Source organism: Dasypus novemcinctus, chromosome 10 (genome assembly GCF_030445035.2).
Source record: "Dasypus novemcinctus isolate mDasNov1 chromosome 10, mDasNov1.1.hap2, whole genome shotgun sequence".
In the NCBI taxonomy this organism is placed as follows: Eukaryota; Metazoa; Chordata; class Mammalia; order Cingulata; family Dasypodidae; genus Dasypus; species Dasypus novemcinctus.
The window spans coordinates 23790179-23813249 of record NC_080682.1 but is presented as its reverse complement, the minus strand read 5'-3'; the positions used below and the strand labels follow the sequence as shown (position 1 = coordinate 23813249).

General features: G+C 39.0%; 1 protein-coding gene across 1 annotated transcript; it reads right to left on the bottom strand.

Annotated features, from left to right (window-relative positions):
* Window positions 1–18794: 18794 nt before the first annotated feature.
* On the bottom strand, window positions 18795–19790 carry LOC101441898 (olfactory receptor 5T1-like). The gene has a single exon (XM_004476925.1). It carries the CDS (start codon window positions 19788–19790, stop codon window positions 18795–18797), a length of 996 nt encoding a protein of 331 aa, XP_004476982.1.
* Between the last annotated feature and the right edge of the window lie 3281 nt (window positions 19791–23071).

The following is a 23071-nucleotide window of genomic DNA, read 5'->3' as shown; positions in this document are numbered from 1 at the left end:
TAGGCATACAGTTCAATTTTTAATACAGCACTGAGTTAACTGCAATTAACTATATCAAATTTGAAAATTAAAGCATGTAATATCAATGTATTAAACCAGCATTGAAAGTCAGGATTATAGGTTCTGAAATGTTTTTCATAATAAAATACCCTCTTACCTAAGAAACAGAACTGTTAACTCAAAGTATACTCTGAATATGCATATGGATTCTTAAATTAGGTTCTTGAGTTATTGATAAAGTCCACAGGGGATACGCCAGTGAGAAAAAAACACTAACTCTCTTATTGACATAAAAGCACACATTTATTATTTATTTATTTATTTGTTTATTTATTTATTTTCTATAGAAAATGTGACTGGCTCAGGAATAATGGACTACATGATAATAAAAAAGAAAGCATGTGGGAAATGGACTTGGCCCAGTTCAAAATGGACTTGGCCGGTTCAAACCCCGGGCCTCCTTGACCCGTGTGGGGCTGGCCCATGCGCAGTGCTGATGGCGCAAGGAGTGCCCTGTCATGCAGGGGTGTCCCCCGCGTAGGGGAGCCCCACGCACAAGGAGTGCACCCCATAAGGAGAGCCACCCAGCGCGAAAGAAAGTGCAGCCTGCCCAGGAATGGCGCTGCCCACACTTCCCGTGCCGCTGATGACAACAGAAGCGGACAAAGAAACAAGACGCAGGGAATAGACACAGAGAACAGACAACCGGGGGAGGGGGAGGATTAAATAAATAAATAAATCTTTAAAAAAATAAAAAATAAATAAATAAAAAAGAAAGCATGAATGAACTTTGACCTCTGGTAAAGAATGATCAGCCCATGGAAAATATATATGAAATAATATTGGAAATCAAATCAATATTAAGGATATAGTCCTATCTATGATTGTGGCGAACTAAGTGACACAGGTTAATAACAATAATTCTCTGAAATCAACTTTCCTTCTCCTGAGAATTGAAACTGCTTGATTTTCTCAAAATCCAGTAAAAATGCATAATGAAAAAATATGAAAGCATTACATGTACAGAATTTATAATTGATTAATATAAATTAGTTATTTAACCTTTAAAACCTAGAGTACTACCCTTCTAATGGAATGAGAGATAAATTTAAACTCAATGAGGTTGTCAAAGAAGAGATATCATAAGAATAAAACATTATCAATAAACTCAGGGATAGGGAATATTAAGAGGAGAGATGTGGCAGTATATAGATAACTGCAGCATGTTATATGATAGAACATTAGAATATTACAGAACTGGCAGAATTAAAGTTCAGAATTTTTTAGTAGTATACAGTCTTCTCATGTATTGCAACTTTCATATAATAATCTTTAGACTAATGACTTGTTATGTATATAAGAAACTCTATAAAACTTGTTTAAACACATGTATGCCTTGGTCTCATATGAAAGGATTTTAATTTAGATAGGGAATTCAGATTATCAAATTTGAATTCAGAAAGAAGGAAAGAGATATGATATTGATAGGCAGACAACTTGGAAATAGTCAATCCATTAATTGACTGCAATCCCAAATTTTCCTGGAGATTCAATGCAATCCCAATTAAAATTAAGCAAGCATTTTTGCAGCAATTGACAAGCTGATTCTACAAATGACAAGGCAAAGGAACTAAAATAGTTGCAGCAATTTAGAAAAGGAATAAATTTGAAAAACAAAATCTGTTTACAGAATTTATCATAAAACTAAAATATACAAGAAAGTGTAGCATTGGTGAAAAGATATACATCTAGTTCCATGGAATAGAATAGGGAGTGCAAAAATAGGTTCAGTCACATATATTCAATTGACATTCTACAAAGATGTCAATTGTGTTAATCTGACAAAGGGGTGTTGATACAAAGCAACAGAAAACTGTTGGTTTTTATTTGTTATAAAAGCTAACAATCATATGGCCCTAAAGAGTCCAAGTCAAGGTTGCTTTCTCACTAAAGTCAGTTGCCATGCTTTGAAGCAAGTTGGTTGCTGATCTCTGCCCTGTCTTTCCTTCCTAAGCTTCCTCTTCCACTTGAGGCTGTACGGACCCAGCTTGTTTCCAGTCTCAGCTATCGGTTGGCACAGGTCTTGTCTCTCAGGGCTTCCCTTCTCCTTTAGCATAAGGCTTGTGTCTTTCTGAGCTTTCTATAACAGCTGCAAACTATCAGTTTTTATCCTGTGGCCCCAGGATAAAAAGTGGCAGAGCTCTCTCTTTCTTCCTGTGGGTCTTCTTGAATGAGTGTGCATTTATATCAGCCCACGAAGGGGAGGGTGAGTCAACATGAGTCCTGCTTTACTAACATAGTCTGAACAAAAGCCCTAAATTGATTTTATCATGTAAACTTAATCAGAGGCCACTCAACTGAATTGAATACTATCAAAAAGAGTGTTAAAACCAAAAAAATAGATTAATTTACAAACATAATCTTTAACTTTTTGAGATTGACAAAAATAACCTCAATCTGTCACATGAAGGAAAATCCAAGGGGGAAGAATAGTTATATGAAATAATTGAACAGTCTTTTGCCACACACAGAGACACAAAACACATTGATTAAACCTTTGCATCATATTTAAACTTGTCTTAATATGGCCTAAGGATTTAAAACTTCTAGAGAAAAAGTAGAACAGCATGTGCATAACCAAAAGTTAATCAATTTTTAAAAAATAAAAGACAAAATTCATGAACCATAAGAGAAAAAGATGGTATAATGTAGGTTCACCACATTTAAAATTTCATGATTTTGAAAGAGTCTGCTGAGAGAATGAGGAAACAAGCCATTGACTTGTAGAATATATTTGCTAAACATCTGTCTAATAAAGAACATGTATCTGGATGTGTAATGAATTCAAGTCTCAATAATGTGAAGACAAAAAAATAAAATCAATTAAAATATGCAAAAATTTGATCAGATATTTCACAAAAGGAAATGCAGAGTTGGCAACTAACACCATGAGAAGATGCTCAGCATCATTTGTCATTAGAGTAATGCCATTTAAATCCACTATGTAAACTCCCTTATTTGATTCATTCCTTACAATGTTTCTACTCTACTCAAATGACATTTTTAGTATCTAATTAATAGTGAAATGTTACAATCCCTCCTTTGGAATCTGATTCCAAAACAAATGAAATCCAGTTGCACCATTTATATTTATGTGCTTGGTATATTCCATGAGTTTCAGTATTGCAGGAAGGAAATAAAAGGTAAAAGATGGAAATGAAATTACAAACTGCTAATATTTGGAAAAAAGTTATGATTGAGCACATAGCAAAAATCTATATATTATTATTATTAATGAATTTAACAAATGTTCTAGATAAGACATAAACTTAGAATAATCAACTGCATTTCTATAACAGAAAAATAAACAATTAGGAAATAAAATTGAAGGAGAGATAGCAATAGCAAAAATATTTTTTAAATGAAGAAACCCAACCTAGGGATAAATCTAAAGTAAGAAATCTAAGGCATCTATAAAGATTAGTATAAAAGGCCCTTAGCTGAAATAATTTATTCAAAATTTCCCATTCCTCCATCCTGTGGACTCTGGGATGGTGATGTCCATGTTACCTCTAAATTGAGATGGGGCTTAGATACCAGATGGTGGATGGATGTGATTCTTCTGCTTGTAGTTGTAGGCACTCTCAGTTCCCTGGTGTAGTGGTTGGCCATCTTCACCTCCCTGTTAGCTGACCAGGGTAAGTCCAATGAACCAGAGAATAGGAGTTGCAACTCTGCTGAGACTCAGGGCCCAGCTGGTGCATGGACAGTCCAGAGATTCAAGTCTCCTGAGTATACACCAACCCCAGTGTCAACCACAGGTTCAGTAAAAGTGACAGAAGAGGCATGTGTATAAAGGTCACATCTGTGTGCAACTCCATCACGCTCAGGAAGACAAATTGCAAAATAAGGTCCACTGAAAAGGCACTAAACTCCAGAGCCATATGTCATGACGGTAGAACCTGTGTGTCTCCATAGCCCTCAGGAGCACCAGTACCTGGGGTTGTATCCACTTTGGCTGTCTCTTGATCCTGCTGAGACGTGCATAAGTGCGACCCTTCTGTTGACTTCCCAACTCTTTTTTGAAGACTCTTAGTCATATGAACTCATTTGTCTTTACCATTATCTCCATTTTATTCAAGGTCTTTTTTCTATTTGCTTTTCTTACTACTACCATGCCTTATGATTAAAGTCAATGGAAAACTGCAATAATTCAATTCAGGCAGGACTACCAAAAAACAAGAAACTTCCTAAATGTCCAAATCAAGGAATATAGGTTTAGAGCACTCTACCAGGCAAAGAATCATGGATATCTGAGGTGCTTGCTGAGGGTAAAAGTAGCTTGGAATGGGCAGTGGAAGAAGGTAGTGATAAATATGAACTAGAGCCACCTGACTATAATAGATAGGAGGACTTTAATTGCTATGAATATTTACTTTCTTGGTTATGAATGTTCATATATGTACATAAAACAAATATCTTTGTTTTTTCTTCCCTATCTTATCCCCTTATTATATCATATAATTTGTGTTTGTTTCATGTTATGATATGTAAGTTACCAGATATCAATTTTAACAGTGAATATTACCCAACTACCTGCACCTTATCCTGGAGAGATTTAGTGTGTTTCCAGTTTTACACAGGATAATTGAGTATTGCCATATGAAAAAAAAGTCTGCTATTGTTTTTTATAGCGTAATTGTGGTTTAAAGTGATGTGTATGGCTGCTAAGTTGAAAAGTGGTGGGCTATGATTGCTAGGTTCAAGTGTCATTTTTGCCTCCATGGTGCCCATTGTGGACCAAACACTTACTGCCTAATTTTTATTGTAAGGCTATTTCATGGACATAAGTGATCTGTAAATTGATTATAACTATAACTAATTACACCTACAGTCACCTGAGGAGATTGTCTTAAGCAATGAGAGATATCTCATCCAGTCACGGTAAGACCTTGAATGGAGAAGTGATGAGATATATAAATATATCATATGTATGCAAATATATGATGTTATATTATATATATATTATATTATAAATGTGTATATGCATAATGGAAGTAATGAATATAAATGATCATAGTATATGTTTTCTTAGAATAGGTTTTGGAATGGTCATAATGGATGACTACAATCGAACAATTCTGAGTGAATTGCTTCTGATGTGAAACACAGATCTCCTTTAGCTGAAGATTCCATTATTTGGAATCTTCCTCATTGTTTACATGGTCATAGTGGTGGTTAACCTGGACTTGATCATTCTTACCATGACAGACTTCAGGCAACAAAACCCATGTATTTTTTCTAAGACTTCTGGCTTCCACTAATTTTGTTTGTTCAAAATCTATGGGACCCAAAATGCTGTTTCATTTTCTTGCAGATCAACCTACAGTCTCCTGTCATTGGTGTGCTACCCAAATCATTTTCTTCAGTAAAACTAGTGAAATTTTCTTTTTGCCAGTATCTTTGTTTGCCAAAGGGTTGCCGATACAGAGTATCAGAAATGGGTTGGATTATATAAAGTAGATTTATTTGGCCTAAAATCTTATAGTTCTGTGCCTATGAAATATCCAAATCAAAGCACCTTCAGAGATGTTTTCTTATGAAAATCTACTGCTGGTGATCATGGCATCCTACCAAGTCATGAGGCATAATGTCAGGCAATTTCTTCTGAGGTTCCTGCCATCCTCCCGAAGTTCAACAACTCCTGGAGTTCAGTTGTGAATGATCTGGCACAAGGCAATTATTGTCTCCTCAGCCTTGAGCTGCTCCATTGGTCCAGCTTATCCAAGTCCTCTTTCCGTGCCTCTGTGCTCTGCAAGTTCCAGACTCCAGGATCTGTCTCAGCCTCTCAGGGCCACTCTGGTTTCCTGAAGAACCCTCTCTCACATGGCAGAATCAATACGGCAGTTTTCTTTCTCTCTGTGTCTCTCTTTCTGTGTCTCCCTCTATAAAAGACTTAACAAGAGGGCAATGTTCCATACCTCATTGATGTAGTACAATCAAAAGCAATCTAATCAAGTGATATAAAATAAAATAAATCTAATGAATCAAAGGGTAGACAGCAATAGCTATAGATTAGTTTAAGGTCATAATCTTTTGAGATTCAGAAAAGAACTTCAAATTCTCACTTAGCAATGACCTATGACCACTATGTGGCCATCTGTAACCCTCTATTGTAAACAATCTTGTTATGAACAGCATGTTACTTGTTAGAAATATCTTATCTTTATAGGATGTTTATGTTTTTACTGATCATCATAAAACTTTTTGTATTTTCATTTTGTGTCTATAAGGTAATCAGACATTTCTACTGATATTCTGCCCTTGATACCTTGGTTCTGCTCAAACACACATTAAGTTATTGATAATATAAATATTTTCAGTTTTAATTTAATCTTATCTATTCTGATAAGCCTTGTGTCCTACATGTTGATCCTTATACCCATCCTTATCATGAAGTCTGCAGAAAGCAAGCACAAAGACTTTCCACATGTGGATCCCACCTGACAGTGGTGGTGGTATTCAATGGAATGCCATTCTTTATGAAGGTGCAATCCAAAGCCAGTCAGTCTTTTGATAATGATAAAATGGACCACTGTAATTTATACATTGGTGATACACATGCTGAATCCCATAATCTATAGTTTGTGGACCAAAGAGGTGAAACAGGCCCTAAAGAGAACCTGGAAAATGTATGCAGATGTTCTTTTCAAAATTCACTGTAGAATGTAGTAATAATAATGCATGAGTAGTGAATATGCCTACTTGATATTTCTTTAGCCTTGTACTGTTTGCATACAACTGGAAAGACACAAATTCCCTTTGGATATTATTCATTCTTAAACTCGATATCCTTAAATACTAGACATGAAACTAATACAACTTATGTCATATGATAAGGGAAAATGTTAGTAAAGAAAACAAAGACATCATTTTATGTACATATACAAATGCAAATGTAATAAAACAAGGAAGAAATATTCACAACCATTAAAGCCCTCCTTTCTGTAACTGGTCATGTAGTTGAAGTTCATATTTATTACTACCTTCTTCCACTACTCATTACATGTTTGCTTTACCCTCAGCAAGCACCTCAGGTGGCCATGGTTCTCTTCTTGGTGAAGTGACCCAAACTTTCATTCCTGAAGATTTTGGACCATTGTTAGTCCTACTTTGATTGAGTCATGCAATTTTCCATTGACTTTAATCACAGGGCATGGTAGTACTAAAAGCTCTAGGGGATCTCCTGTATTCCAGGTAAACTTTTCTTTACCTCCATTGTATAGGTGTATTTCTATTTCCCCTTGATAGTCAGGATAAATCACCCCAGTCAATAAAGTAATTCCCTTTCTTACTTGCTGTTCAGAGGCATGAGGAACCCAAAGTGGCCAGGTGGTAGTCTTAACTTCCAGTTCAATGGAATCATTTTTCCCTGATGGAAGAACTCCTCCTTTTGGAACCAAGACCTGTAGACCAGCATAGGTTAAGGATGCAGAGAAAGGAATAAAAAAATGTTCCTAGTTGATCACAATGTGTAACAATGAATGTTGCCACTCTCATTTCCAACTGTTGACTCCTGAATCCATGAATCCTGGCTATGGGAGAAACAGCACCAGAGTGGATGCTGATTATGAGCATACAGAGGTAAGTGGATATAGCTCAGTGGCTGAGTGCCTGCTTCCTTTGTAAGAGGTCATTGGTTCAATTCACAGAATCTCTTAAAAAAAAAAAGCATACACAGCCTCCCAGAGAACATTGCCACAGTCCTGCAAGTGACTTGTTGCTGCCATAATTGAGTTTCAAAATGGCATTCTGTTTCTCGGCTTCTCTCCTTTCTCTCTGGGGTGGCGAAAGGCCCCCTGCAACGTGCGTGCCACTGTGGGGGAGGCCTCACGAGGTAAGTGATGAACAGAGCACAGAACACATAGTAACCACTCTGGAGATGCAGGCTCGTGGAGAAGGCCTGATTTATTAGGGAAGTGCAACAGCTTATAAGGGCTAGGGTGGGGGTTGAGGGGAGAGTGGCATGCACTGATTGGCTGGGTATAGGGGACGGAATGTATAGATTGCTCGCTCTTGTTGCTGGGGAGAGAAGCAGCTTTCAGGTTGGCGTGCATGGGAAGGTAGCGCGGGAAGGAGCTATCCAGCACCGGAGGCCATTTTGGTGCAAGCCAAGCCATTTTGCTAGGCTGAGATGTGCTGCCTACAACAATTCCTCGGTTTTGTTTTTATTTTGATTGACGCTGTAACTGTGCCTGTCTTAGGTTGTTCTCCTCTGAGAATCTTACCCATCTTTGGCTACCAGTTACGCATTTTAAATTTTCCCAGGTAACTGCGCCTGTCTTAGGTTGCCTCCCTCTGGAGGTCTTACCCGTCACTGGTTGCCAGTTAAGCTCCGGGGCCAAGGGAATTGTTAAGTCTTAGGCTCATCTTTTAATTTGGCTTTATGGCCTCAGAGCACATAGTGCTAGACTGCTGTGGTTGCTTCTTCCTCTGTTGTGGCTGCTTCTTCTTGTGCAAGCGGCTGGTATTGCCGAAGTGCGGCTTTGTCCACATGTCTGGGGTGTTGCAGCCTAGGAGGAGAGCGGCAATGCAGGTGACCACACCATACAGGACGAGACTATTGCTGCTGCAGGCTTTCATCAAGGATGCTTTCTGATGCAATGACAGGCTTCGGGAGGCGGCTGGGAATCCACAGTGGATGTTCTGTATTCTCTGGAAAAATACAAGCAAATCCTCATCTCTGGGTTAGTAGGGGGGATTTTGAGGTTTGACCGCAGAAGAAGGAGAAGGAACCTGGATGGCCAGTGTGGATAGGTGCTGTTCTAACGCTGCTTTTTGGTCTTCTAAGAACTTTAGTTTAGAGCTGTTTTTTTTGGCAGCATGAATCCTGTGTAGAGGGTTTATTGGGAGTGGTTTCCTCTCTTACTGGTGGAGCTGAGAGTTGCCCTGGGGGGAGTTTAAAGGTGGAAGTGGGTTGCCGAGCACATCAACCTTTGAATGGCAGTCCTTCTTCCAGTGGAGGCCCTTGCAACATCTGGGGCAAATGGAAGGAGGAAGTGCGGGCTGACTGCGGGCAGAGGAGCTATTCTGGGGACACTACCTAGCAAAGTGTCCCAGCTGACGGCACTTGTAACAGTTTCGTTGGGGGGGCTGCTGCAGGTGCTCGGTGATTGCAGCAGCAAAGACTGCTGGGGAGGGCATGGCCGTAAGGGCGGCAGCAATGCTACCGATGTCTCGGCATGCAAGGACCCAATTGGTAGGGGATTTATTGCAGATTGGTGTGATAGCATGCTCACAGGTTGAACTGGCACCTTCCCAGAGGAGGTCTTTAAGTAAGGCGTCGGCAGCAGCCTGATGGGAGACCTTTCTATCCACTGCCTCCTTGACGCGACTATAGAATTCAGAGAAGGCTTCATTGGGACCTTGGATTAACTTAGAAAGCTGCACAGGTTTTCCTTTAGGGTTGATTTTATTGAATGCAGCCATGGCGACTTGACAACATTGGTCAAAGTATGGTGCAGGGCATGCCATTTCGGCTGTAGGGAGGATGAACTGTCCCTCACCCTTAAGAGCATCCACAGGGATTCCGGGAAGATTATTTTGGATGTTATTTGCACCCTGGGAATTGACCTCCTCAGTGTAGAGAGCAAGCCAGGTTACATAATCGCTAGGGGGGAGTACAGCTCGTGCGAGGTTTTTCCAATGGTGGCGGTATTGTGCGCACCACCAAGATTTTCAAGAAGCATTTGAGTGTACGGGCAGTTAAGACCATCTTCTTGTACCGCCTTTCTTAAATTTGAAATGGTTTTGTGATCCCAGGGGGCCCAGTAGGGCAGATTGTTGTCCCTGGGGTAATGAACAGGAAGAACGGAAAGCAGAGTAGAGGGGGAGGGGGAAGGGATGGGAAGAGAAAGTAGGCGGGCACGGGAAGGGGAGGGCAGAGGGAGGAACTACTGGCAGGGGGGGCGGGGGGGGGGGTTGACAGAGAGGGGTGGGGAGATCGGAGCTCCGGAAAGGGAGCGGGGGCCAGAAAAGATTGGTATAGTGGGTAGTGGAGGCCAGAAAGGGAGGGGATGGGGATGGAGCCTGAGGCGAGGCTAGAGCGGGTGTGGGGGGGGGGGGGAGGGGAGGGAAAAGCAGAACGGAGGCGGGTGGCTTATAGCTATTTTCAGCTGGGTGGCCTGAGGCATTGCAGGTTGTTCCGAAAAGCGGAACAGAGGCGGATGGCCCGTTGCTGCCCTCGGTTGAGCAGCCCAGGGTGGGTTTTGTCCTGTAAGCGGAGCCTCACTATGCCCGATTGCGGCAGGCGCAGGGCTGGGGAGGGTACCGGGAGGAGGCTGCACCTCTGAAAGGGTAGGATAAAGTGGGGGAGCAGCAGGGATGCAGAAAGGAAAGGAGGGGGCTCGTAAGGTGGAGCGGCGGGAGGCTGTTGTGGGAAGGGGGGGGGGTGCAAGCAAAGTTCACAGAGGATGGGTGAGTCTCGGTAGGGGAAGGGCTAGGGAGACAAGTGTGGATAGCTTGGAGCACGGGCATTAGCCCGAGTGGGAAGACTTTGCTCTCATGTTTCTCAGCAGATTGGACCCGCGAGATGAGTTTAGTCCAGGTGGAAGGGTCCCATAGCATGGCGGAAGAGAGCCACGGATTAAAACGGACCAGGAGGTCCCAGTATTGTGAAAGTTCTTTCTCACTAATTTTGATGCAGGGACTAGCTAAAAGTACGTGTAGTGCCACGCTTGTGGTGCTTTCTCGGATGAGGAGGTGTTTCCCATTCTGAGCTTCACTTACTGATACAAAGAGGATCGATGCGGATCCTGCTGGTGGCTAGCGAGGAGTGTCCCTGTTCGGGTGCCAGTTGTTTCTCGGCTTCTCTCGCTTGGCTCTGGAGTGGGGAAGGGCCCCCTGCAACGTGCGCGCTGCTGTGGGGGGAGGCTGGCGAGGTAAGTGATGAACAGAGCACAGAACACACAGTAACCGCTCTGGAGACGCAGGCTCCTGGCGCAGGTCTGATTTATTAGAGAAGTGCAACAGCTTATAAGGGCAAGGTTGGGGGTTGAGGGAAGGTGGCATGCACTGACTGGCTGGGCATAGGGGACGGAATGTATAGATTGCTCGCTCTTGTTGCTAGGGAGAGAAGCATCTTTCAGGTTGGTGTGCGCAGGAAGGTAGCATGGGAAGGAGCTATCCAGCGCCGGAGGCCATTTCGGTGCAAGCCGAGCCATTTTGCTAGGCTGAGATGTGCTGCCTACAACAGCATTCCTCTATTCTGTTGATCCATCTGCTTAAGGATGATGGGGAACATAGTTAGACCAGTGAATTTCATGAGCATGTGCTTATTCCCATGCATCATTTGCTGTGATGTGGGTGCCTTCATCAGAAGCAATGCTGTGGAATAAGATGGTGATGGATGAAATATTCAGTAGTCTATGGGTGGTAGTTTCAAAGAAGTGTTGTGTGCAGGAAAGGCAAACCCATATTCAGAGTATTGTCTATTCCAGTTAGAACAATTGCTATACCTTTCATGATGGAAGTGGGACAATGTAATCAACGTGCCACCTGGTATCAAACTATTCATCTCAGGGAATGGTTACATATCAGGGACTGAATGTGGGTCTCTTCTCCTGGCATGTTGGGAACTCAGCAGTGGCTGTAGCCAAGTAAGCCTTGGTGTGGGAATTCCACATTGCTGAGCTCATGTATAACCTCCATCCCTACCGTAGGCATTTTGTTCATAAGCCTATTGTGCAATGACAAGAGTGCCTGGGGAAAGAAGCTGAGTGCTAGCCACAGATTGGGTCATATTATTCACTTGATTATTACAATTTTCCTCTGCTGAAGTCACCCTCTGGTGAGATTCATGTGGGATACAAATATTTTCATGCTTTTTGTTCATTCCAAAAGGTCTGGACCCACTGTGAGATGTACTTGAGCTAAAACTCCATTGTTGACCTGATCTCCATAAGCACCTACATTGAATGGTGGGCCACAGTGACATGTTGGCTCTCCTGGAATTAACATGACTTTTGAGCCAGTTTCTAATAATCCCTAAATGTTTGATCATTTCCTTGTCCTTTATACACAGTTATCCTGGTAAATGGCCAAAGGTTTCTTTGAGGAAAACTGAGAGGAAGAGTAATAATAAAAATTTTTGAGAGTCCAACAAGATTCTTCCCCAAGGGAACCTAGCCTTCCCCTCACTCAAAGAGCCCTGAGTCTGTAAAATGTCTCAAGTTTGAGCATTGATTAAGGGACCATGATTCTGTGTTTCTGTATTTCAAGTTAGTGTTTTGTTTAGTTGGCATAGAACTTTTCTGCTTATACAGATCAGGTAGGAATTTATTAAATTGCCTATCTAGGAACCCGATGATCTATTAGCCAAGGCTGTAATTCTATGTGACACAGTCTTTAGATTCCTGCTTTAAGTCTGCCTTTCACTGTGGTAGCCATGCCCACCTTGTCTTTGGTGATTAAGTGCTGCTACTTGTCTTCTGCTAGCCCAAGGTCCAATGATCTCCATTGTGTTTATAGAGTCTAGTTCCATGACAGAAATTTCTACAGTAATATCTGGGCTATAAATAACAACAACCACGGGATCTTCAGGGCAGATAGAGTTAGTCTTACAAATTTATTCCTCACAATCCTGGTTAAAGGTATGCCCTCTGGACATTCCTGGGGTGGGTAGGCAGGTCTCAAATGGTGACTCTATTCTAGCATTCCAGTCTCTCTAAATCTTTGGATCTCTTCATCTACAGTGTGCGAGGGCAAACTGGGCAGCTCAACCTCAGATATCCTAAGCCATCTTTTGGTCGATGTTTCAACTAGCCATCAGAACAAAGTGTTAGAGGACTTTCTAATCCATCAAGCTACAACACTGCATCCAGAATCTCTCTTTAGTGGGCCCCAATCAATAAATTCTGGCTGGTCCAATCTTATTCCTTCCACCATTTTCCCATACACTTGATATCCATTCTCAATATAATCCCCTGATATATGACTATATAAATTTGAAAACTCATGAGCATACTTCCTCACGGGTCACACTTTGTATTTAGCCTTTGTGGGCTTGTTGTGACTACAGTCTACTTATAGGTCTCCAAGAGAAGAAGGGTGGTGGGGAAGGATGAGGAGAAGAATTAGAAATGCTTTGAAACTAATGGCCTTAAGGCATTTCATCTGTTGAGAAAGGATTAATCTCTATAGGCAGGGTTGGATGGCAGACTCCCCGGGGCAGAGTCCAGACTTCCCAAGGATATTGGGCAGTTCAGTATGGAGTTCAGTTGTTCTCTAACTAAAGGCATAGAGGAAGTCTGAACTCCCTGGAACAGGGTGGAGAATGAGCAAGGTAGACTGTGTTTGACTGATACCCACATCAGGGCTAGGAGGAGGTACAGACTCCTTGGGGCAGACTGGGGGATATTTGATTCAAACTTAATATTGCCTGGTCGCCACATGACAGAACACTACAAATTTATCTGGCAGAGACTCAGTAAAATTTAGGGTTTCAATGTCCCCACCAATATTATAATCGACTCATAAGTTTCCATTCCAATCTTCAGAGCCCCCACTCCTTTGTAATCAATGCCCTTACTTTATCAGCAGACACCCTTCAAGGTTGATTTTTTAGTTTCCCGTGTAACTCTGCTACTCATATGATGAGATTCTGACTGATTTTCAGAGATCTCAAGTCTGTTGCTGTGCAAAAGAAGATTTTCTTTCCAAACACACACGGAATCTTTCAAATCATTCATGCAGTGCTTAAGTTACAAATTTGAAGCCTTTAGTTCATCCATTCATTTTGTACCTGTATCCACCATACTTGTGAACGCTCTTAAGCAGATCCTTAGCACTTATAAGTATGGTTGTATTCATATCCGGTGGGGATATTTTGTGTGCCTCTATTGCCAATTCACACCATGAACTGCCAGTGGCCTCTTAATTATTGGAAAGACAGTCAGTGTGTTGTAATCTAATCAGAGCAGATAGGCAATTGCAGAAAATCCCAGAAACATTTCAGAAATCCCACTTTTGAGATTCTGTTTCACAAGAAGCACTCCCAGTACAAAGCTGTGTTAGATAGGGTTCTCTAGGGAAACAGAACTTACAGGATATATTTGTAAATAGGATGATGTTTTATAAAACTCTACATAAAGAAATATATTAAACCTGAAGAAATTTAAGCAAAGAGTAAATATTAAGGAAAGTCAGAGTTAAAAAATAATTATTTATTTATACAGGGAAAAATAAAATGTGTATATTTAAACACTGTATTATTCACATGATAGTTGTGTAAACTGAAAACAGATCTCATTTAAAACATTTAAAAGTTATAACATATTCACAGGCCTAGCATTGGGTGTTTTAAATGAGGTAATCCATGCAAATTGCTTCACGCAGTGCCTAAAAGATAAAGTCTGTAAATAAATGTTGTATATCTCTGTTAAAGAATAGTACAATTATAAAAAGTGCTATTATCAATGGTAAAAGATGTTCCACACCAATGCAAGGTGTTGGTAGTGGGTTGGTGTATGGGAATAATGTATTTTACACATGACTGATCTGTAAATCCACAGCTTCACTAACAAAAGAAATCTGGAAAAAAAAGGGGGGGATGTCAAATGATATATCATTATTTATATCATTATTTATTCCAGAATAAGGAAAATTATGAAGGTTGAAATAGGGCATTGTGATGGTTAGGATAATGTATGAATTCAGCAAGGTAATGGTGCCCACTAGTCTGGTCAAGCAGACACTGGACTAATTGCAACACAAGGACATTTCATGGACTTTACTGATCAGTCAGTTGATTGCACAGGTGGCTTTTAATGTTTACAATTTATTAATACTAAGGAGTTTGCTACCAGTAATGCATGTCTCTTATCAGTCAGCTGAAGGTCTTAAAAGGGGAAGAGATTTCAGCATTCAGACAGAGAATTCAAGTCTTTACTACAGAGAGTCAGCATCTCCTAGGAACTAAACAAGGACCTTCATTGTTACACCTGGTATATAGACTACCTTTGCAGAATTTGGGCTTGTGCATTCCCACGGTCAAGAGCCATCTATGCAATCAAATACGTTATTCTCATTTACCATCCCAGTGCCAATGTGAAATATGTTCTGAATTTTAAATGTTTTAAATGAGATGAATTATCAGTTCACATAAGTATCATGTAAATAATAGTGTTCACATCTACACCTTTTATTTTTCCCTGTATACATAATTTGATTTTTTAAATTCTGACTTTTTCAAGATTTTCTCTTTGCTTTCGATTTTCTTCAGGCTTAATATAGCCCTATATGTGGATTATTAAAATATTTATCATGTTTGGTGTTCTTGAGCTTCTTGTATCTGTGATTCAAAAATTATCTGCCATTAATAGTATATTTCCTCTCTCCATTTCCTTCTCCTTCTGGTTTCTCCATTATAGATATATTAAAACATTTGTTACTATCCCACCATTCTTTGATATTCTGTTGCATATTTAAGGCTTTTTTTGTCTTTGCTATACAGTTTGGGAAGTTACAATTGACATATGTTCACGTGATTGATGATTTCCTTGACCATGTCCAATTATCTGTTGATTCCAATAAAGGCATTATTTATTTGTTACTTTTTTATAGTTATGATTTCCTTCAGATTCTATCTTAAAGTATCCCTCCTTTTGTTTACACTTCCTCCTGTTTTTTTCTGACTTTTTCTTATATAAACATACACACAAGTCAAAATTTAACCACTTTCAAGGATACAATTCAAAGGTATTAATTATATTCTCAATATGGTGCTACTATAACTATGATCCATTATAAAAAATTTTATCACCTCAACCAGAAATAATGCATTGATTTAGCAGTTGCTCCCCATTTCCCTAACAACTTGGCCCCTTGTAACCTGCAATCTACTAGCTGTCACTGTTTATTTGCTTATTCTAGGTATTTCATATAAGTGAGATTATAACATATTTATATTTTTGCATCTGGTTTATTTCACTCAAGTTCATTCATATGGTATTGTGGCATGTATCCAAAAGTCACTCTTTTAGCAGTGGGGAAAGCAGACATTCTTGTCCTGCTCCTAACCTCAGAGTGAAGGGCTTCAGTCCTTTACTACATACATAATAATAGCTGTGACTTTTCATATGTGCCACTTATCCTACTGAGAAAGTTGCCATCTATCCTTATTTTACGAAGTGATTTTATCATAAAAGTGTGTAGTATTATGTCAAAATCTTTTTCTCAATTGATATAACAATGTAAATTTATCTTCATGTATAAATGCGGTGTATTACCTTGAATTTGTTTCTTATGTTGAACTAGCCTTACATTCCTGGGGTAAATCTAAGATGGGTGTGATATGTAATACTTTTAATCCACATAAAATTTGCTAGAATTTGTTGATAATTTTTGCAAATATATTCCTAAAGGATCTTAGTATATATTTTTCTGTACCACTTCTCAGTCTCAAGTAAATCCCATGTTAGGGGACCCAGACATGGCCCCTTATTCAGTGTTCCACAGAGCCAGGTGGGGCTGATTCACAAACACATACAAAATTTTAATTAAGGTGCTCCAGTTTCAGGCGCCAGAGACTCTCACTAGTACATGTGCATGAACCAGTAATGTGGGGCATACAAACTACAGAAACTGGGGATGGGGAAGGGCCCAGGATAACAAATGTGTCCTGTGGTCCTCCTACCTTTCCTGTTTTTTTTTTGTTTTGTTTTGTTTTTGTTTTTTTCCCATTTCCCATTTCCCATTTCTTGATTCATTTCCCATTCTAATTGTCTTCCGAAGTTTGGGGAAGGTTAATTCTGAAAATTCTACCCATTTTCATTGTATCCAAGGGGTCTGTGGGCCAGATGTTTCTTACTCCAGAATCTTACTTAAATCAGCTCCTACCTATCAGTATTCAAATCATGTCTATTCCTCTTTTAAAGCTATTAACATATTATTCATAGTTATTTTACATTTTTCATCTAATAATTTCAACATCTCTGACAAACCAGAGTCTGGGTATGATGTTGTTCTGACCTTCACATTGTCTTTACCATTTAGCATGCCCTGTAAGTTATTGTTGAGAGCCACACATGATGTATCAGGCAAAGCAACTAAGATAAATAGACTTTTAACATTAGGTCTATGTTTATCTGGCTAGGAGTAAGTCTGTTTTACTGTTTTCTGTAGCTGCAAGTTTCAGTGACTAAAGAAAACAAAAGATTTTGTTAAGGAAAACAAACATTTTAATCTTTTTTTTATCCCTTCCTGCTGGTGGAGGCACAATGGGATTTTTCCACCATTACAGTGAGAAGTGGGTGGAACTTGTGGTCCCCTAAACCTGGGCTTCCAGAAGATATTTATCTCTCAAGTGAGTCCACTCTCAATATTCAGCAATTAGTCAGGTCAATTAAATAAATTGGAAAATAGGGAAATTTAATATTTCCACTTTAAGTACTTCTACTTTTTGTTGCTCCTGTTAAACTAAAATTCTGTATCTGAATGTCTTACAATTTTAATGTAGTGGTTTGCCCTGTTACCTCAATTTATGACAAGTCTAAGAGGAGTTGGTTTTAGATATTTTAGCTAGCCATCAAGACAAGAGTGGGTATTTTCAAATTCTACCTGTTGGGCTAGAAACCAGCAGTATTGGTCAGAGGAATACACTGAACATATTCAGCTTTTAGACCTTTGTTTGTCTGAATAAAGATATAGGAGTGTTCCTTGTATAATAATCAGAGAGACTACAAATGAGGTTCTGAAAATTTTTGTTTGGTTCTCAAATTCACACTTAAGAATTAACAGTTAAAAAGATCATTTTGATTACGTGGTTTGATGGATTGTTTAAGGAATTCCAAAAACAAGAAACCAATCATGAGAAATGAGTCATTTTCATTGAGAGAAAAGATATATTCACTCTTAAGGAGTTCCCAATTGAGCAAACCTTGAAACCAAATTGGATACAGCAGAGGTAACTTGAAATGAAAATGATTTTCATCATGCCCCTTGTTTATTAGGAGTAAATTTGAAAAGTAATAAAAATTGCACAATCATTCCTCATATATAGAGAGTAAAAGTAGAAAGAGAAACTGAGGTCATTATCCAAGCATTATAGAAACCCTAAAATATGGATGGCCTTTTAAGATTGTGGAACAGCAATATCCTATATCCAGTTGGGGGATTTTCTCTAAGCTATAATTTTGTCTTTCCAAATCCTTAATTACAACCTCTGTAAATATTATCATGTAGCCTCAGCAAAAATTTATGAGATTCAAAATAGGTATGATCGATATAAGTAACTGAAAAGTGGAAAGAAGAGAATTCAATTAAAGGAATAAAAATCTACGGTGTTCAGCCAAAGAGTATACAGGCCTGGATGGATCTGGATGTGGGAGGGCACATGGAGCAAGTGAGTTAACCATCGAATGCACCTTCCCAAGGATTTGAAAGGAGAATCAACTTCGTAATGAGGACAGAGGAATTTCTATGAAAAATGTGAGGATATATGAAGCCATCAAACCCTGAAGACATCAATTCTAATTATAACAAATGAAAAACAAATTATATATGACCAATAGTAGCAGTATGAGTATATCAGTAAATGTTTAATATGGAAATATTCAAAAGTAGTCAAAAATATATGGATGGCCCAGTTATATCTATCAGTATAAAAGGTTGCACAGAAGGGCAAATTAGTAATTTATTTGGATATGTTCTAAGGTATATTAGCTAAAAATAAGCCATTTTCTAGTCCTGTTTCTGACCATTTAAAAAATGAACTGACATCCAGTATTCTTCCAGTTTCATTCAATGCCAAAAATGTACTTTATGATGAGCCAGTTTTTCTCAAATATTTTTATCATTGCCTCTTTTACATCTTTGTTCCTCAAACTATAGATGATAGGATTTAGCGTGGTAATCCCAACAGTGTAAAATATAGACACTATCATATCATTGTCTGAGGCGTAGCTGGAACTGGGCCTCACATACATGAGGAGGATTGTCCCATGGTAAATTGACACTCCAGTTAGGTGAGAGCCACAGGTGGAAAAGGCTTTCCGTCTCCCTTCAGCAGAATGCATCCTCAGAATAGCCAACAGAATGAAAGCATAGGAGATCAGAACTATGGATATAGTAATTATCTCAATAAAGCCCGCAATGTAGAAAAGTAGAAGGTGATTGATGTGAGTGTCAGAACAAGAAATAGCCAGGAGTGGAGGGATGTCACAAAACACATGTCTAATTTCATTGGATGCACAGAAAGACAAGCTAAAAGTGGCCACTGTGTGTAAAGCACCATGCAAAAAGCCACCAACATAGGAAGCAATGATGAGGGGCACATAGACTTGGGGTGACATGTTAACTGAGTACAGCAGTGGGTTGTAGATTGCTGCATAGCGATCATAAGCCATTGCAGCCAAGAGAAAGCATTCTGTGCTTCCAAAAGAGATAATGAGAAAAATCTGTGTTGCACACCCAAGAAATGAAATATCTCTATTTTCTGCCAGGAAATTGACCAACATTTTGGGGGTGACAACTGAAGAATAGCAGGCATCTAAGAATGACAACACACTCAGAAAATAGTACATGGGAGTGTGGAGCCCAGTGTCCTCAATAACCAATAAAACCAGTCCCAAATTTCCAATCAGAGTAAAAAGATAGGCTGCTAGAAATAATAAAAATAGGAAGACCTTCAGCTCAATATTATCTGTGAAGCCCATCAATATAAACATGGTGACTTCAGTTACATTCTTCCACACACTCTCGTAGGTATCCAAATCTGATGGTATCTCTGACATCTCAGATTTTTATGTGTAGGTTTGCAAGGCACTGTTGAAATACAGTTCACCCAATTTTATCACTATGTCTGCTTCTTAGAAGGACATTGATAACCTAGGCAGTAATTGGATAGGCATTGATGAAGAAGTTGGGCCCAGGTGGATGTGATTTCCTGTACTTATTAAAGGAACACATGGTTTCATTCCTTTGCGGTTGCCTAAATTTGTCATGTTAAAAAATAAAATAAAATTTATTAGGGGGATTTTTAATATAAATTTTGAATTACCTTTCCTTAGAGTATATTTTCTAAATATTAATTTAAAAAGCAATGAATATGAAGGTCTGTATCCAAATATGTTACAGTGGAGAGTAATACCTGAGTACTAGTTTGAAATTCACTACAATGAGCATGATATACCTTTACTTAAATGAGCGTAATTTTAAAATTAAAGTAATCACATTTACCATATTAGATTGTGTTAAATTTAAAGAATAAAAATCAGGATGAAGTTACGTCACTTAAAAGTGTTCCTACATGAGTGAAGCGGAGAGTTTAGACATGTTCCAGCTTTTTTTCTAGGACAGCCATTTCACACCAAAACATTGTATGTGTTCTTTCTGGGCAGTGTAATTTTTCTATTAGTTCTTCTGGAATAATTTTGAACAAGGCATCCGAAGTTATTCTGGAAGAAAGTACACATTGTGTATCATAAAAAACAGTGCAATATGCTATTCTTTTTCTTGAAAGCATTACAAAAATTGTCCATTTTTGCCTCTTCAAGTTATTGTAACATTGTAATTGTTTTTCACATGTTAACAAATTTACATAAGCATGTCTCTATGTATTTGTTCATTATTTCTGAGAAATTCTGAGATGAATATTCCAGATGCATATCTATAAAAAGTAATTATGGCCATATCTTTAAATATTCTTATTGTTAATGGAACTTCTAAAATAATATAGAAGGGAAGCAGACTTGGCCCAATGGATAGGGCATCTGCCTACCACATGGGAGGTCCACGGTTCAAACCCCTGGCCTCCTTGGCCTGTGTAGAGCTGGCCCATACACAGTGCTGATGTGCACAAGGAGTGCCACGCCACGCCCTGCATAGGCAAGGCCCACATGCGAGGACTGCGTCCTATAAGGAGAGCCACCCAGCGCAAAAGAAAGTACAGCCTGCCCAAGAAAGGCGCCGCACACATGGAGAGCTGACACAAAAACAAGATGATGCAACAAAAAGGAACACAGATTCCTGGTGCCACTGATAAGGATAGAAGGGGTCACAGAAGAACACACAGCAAATGGACACAGAGAGCAAACAACTGGGGGGGGGGGCGGGAAGGGGAGAGAAATTTAAAAAAATAAAATAAAATAACTATAAAATATGATCCTTGAAAATCAGTGATGAACTGATTGTTAAAGTACTTGTTTTTGCTTTGCTACAATATAATGTGTTAGGGAAACGGACTTTGGCCCAGTGGTTAGGGCGTCCGTCTACCATATGGGAGGTCCGCGGTTCAAACCCCAGGCCTCCTTGACCCATGTGGAGCTGGCCATGCGCAGCGCTGATGCGCGCAAGGAGTGCCGTGCTACGCAAGGGTGTCCCCCGCGTGGGGCCCCACGCGCAAGGAGTGCGCCCATGAGGAGAGCCGCCCAGCGTGAAAAGAAAGAGCAGCCTGCCCAGGAATGGCGCCGCCCACACTTCCCGTGCCGCTGACGACAACAGAAGCGGACAAAGAAACAAGACGCAGCAAATAGACACCAAGAACAGACAACCAAGGGAGGGGGGGAAATTAAATAAATAAATAAATCTAAAAAAAATATATATATATAATGTGTTAATTCTGGTGTATTTTCTTATGTCATCATAGTGTTTCTTTTGAAGGATATGAAGAAACAAAACTGCATGATTATAGTTAACAGTAGTATTGTAATATTCTTGCATCAATGTCAAAGAAGTTACTATATTAACACTAAAGGTCAATAATAGGTGGTTATGGAATTTTTTTCTTTTGGAATAAGGAAAATGTTCTAAGGTTTACTTGGGCAATGTCTGCACAAGGCTATGATGAAATCATGAGGCACTGAGTGTCCACTTTGGATAGATTACACAAGGAATGGGACCGTATAACACAGTGAACCATGTGGTGGAAGATGGACTGTGGGAAACAGTACAAATATGAGAATGTTCTCTTGTGAACTAAAAAAAAGTACAATACTGATAGATGGTGCTAATAATAATGGGTACATGGAAAAAATATACCAAATGTATGCTACAGGCCAAAGTTAGTGGTAATAGTCTATTGATGTTCTTTCATAATCTGTAACAAATATTCCACAGCAATGTAAGGTTTTGGTGGACGGGTAATGGATGAGAATGCATGCTTGTTTTGTAAGCGCACAACTTCTCTAATAAAAAATATGTATTAACAAATGAAAGTGCATAATCAAAAAAAATGTTTAAGCACAAAAAAATATTAAGAGTTAACAACATCTGGACTGAATGCCTCAGTGACTGAAATACAGTAATTGGTCCAACATATTACATATAAGCATAATATTGCAGCATAACGACGTTTGTTTTTCCTTTGCTATTATAAAGACTGAAGTGTCTGAATTATTGTTAAGAAATTGGCACCTGTGTTTTCCAGGATTTAATAGAATAAAAATATCCCATGTGCTGGGATGGACTGCATTCATTGACTTACAAATGATTTCATTCATATTAAACACACCAAGGTTTTGTCATTTTGAGATCCCCTACATGAAAAAGAACATGAGGAAGTCAGTTTAAAACTACAGGTGGAAGGAGAAGAAAACCATATGTTATTTTCACCATGAAAGGTTATCATATCCATGTGACTACATGGAAGACTAATAAAAAGAGTAAGTAGCAATGTAAATATGGGTCTAGGAAGCAAAAGTTGCTCATTTGACCCTGAGAAAATGCAATAATTAAAAATAACATAATTAAGGTAATTTCTGATTTCTGTGCAAATCTAGACACAAAAAATATTATACAAAGAGAACACACATGTAAATAAAATAATTTCTAATACACTTGGAATTGTTATGTTAACAGAATAACAGAAAAATCAAATAATAAGTATGAATTAATGCATTGAGCATCATAAAATATATTTCTATTAATAATAAAACTCATTTTCTCTCCAACTATACATTCTCATTTCTCTCTCCCCCCCATTAACTATAATGAAATGAAATAAAGATATTCAAATACATTTTGAAAAATGTACCACTAGGTAGTCTAAAAAGAAATTCATCACAATTAATACTTA

Coding starts and splice junctions, on each gene's coding strand:
- LOC101441898 (XM_004476925.1), bottom strand. CDS start 19,790: ATGTCAGAGATACCATCAGATTTGGATACCTACGAGAGTGTGTGGAAG.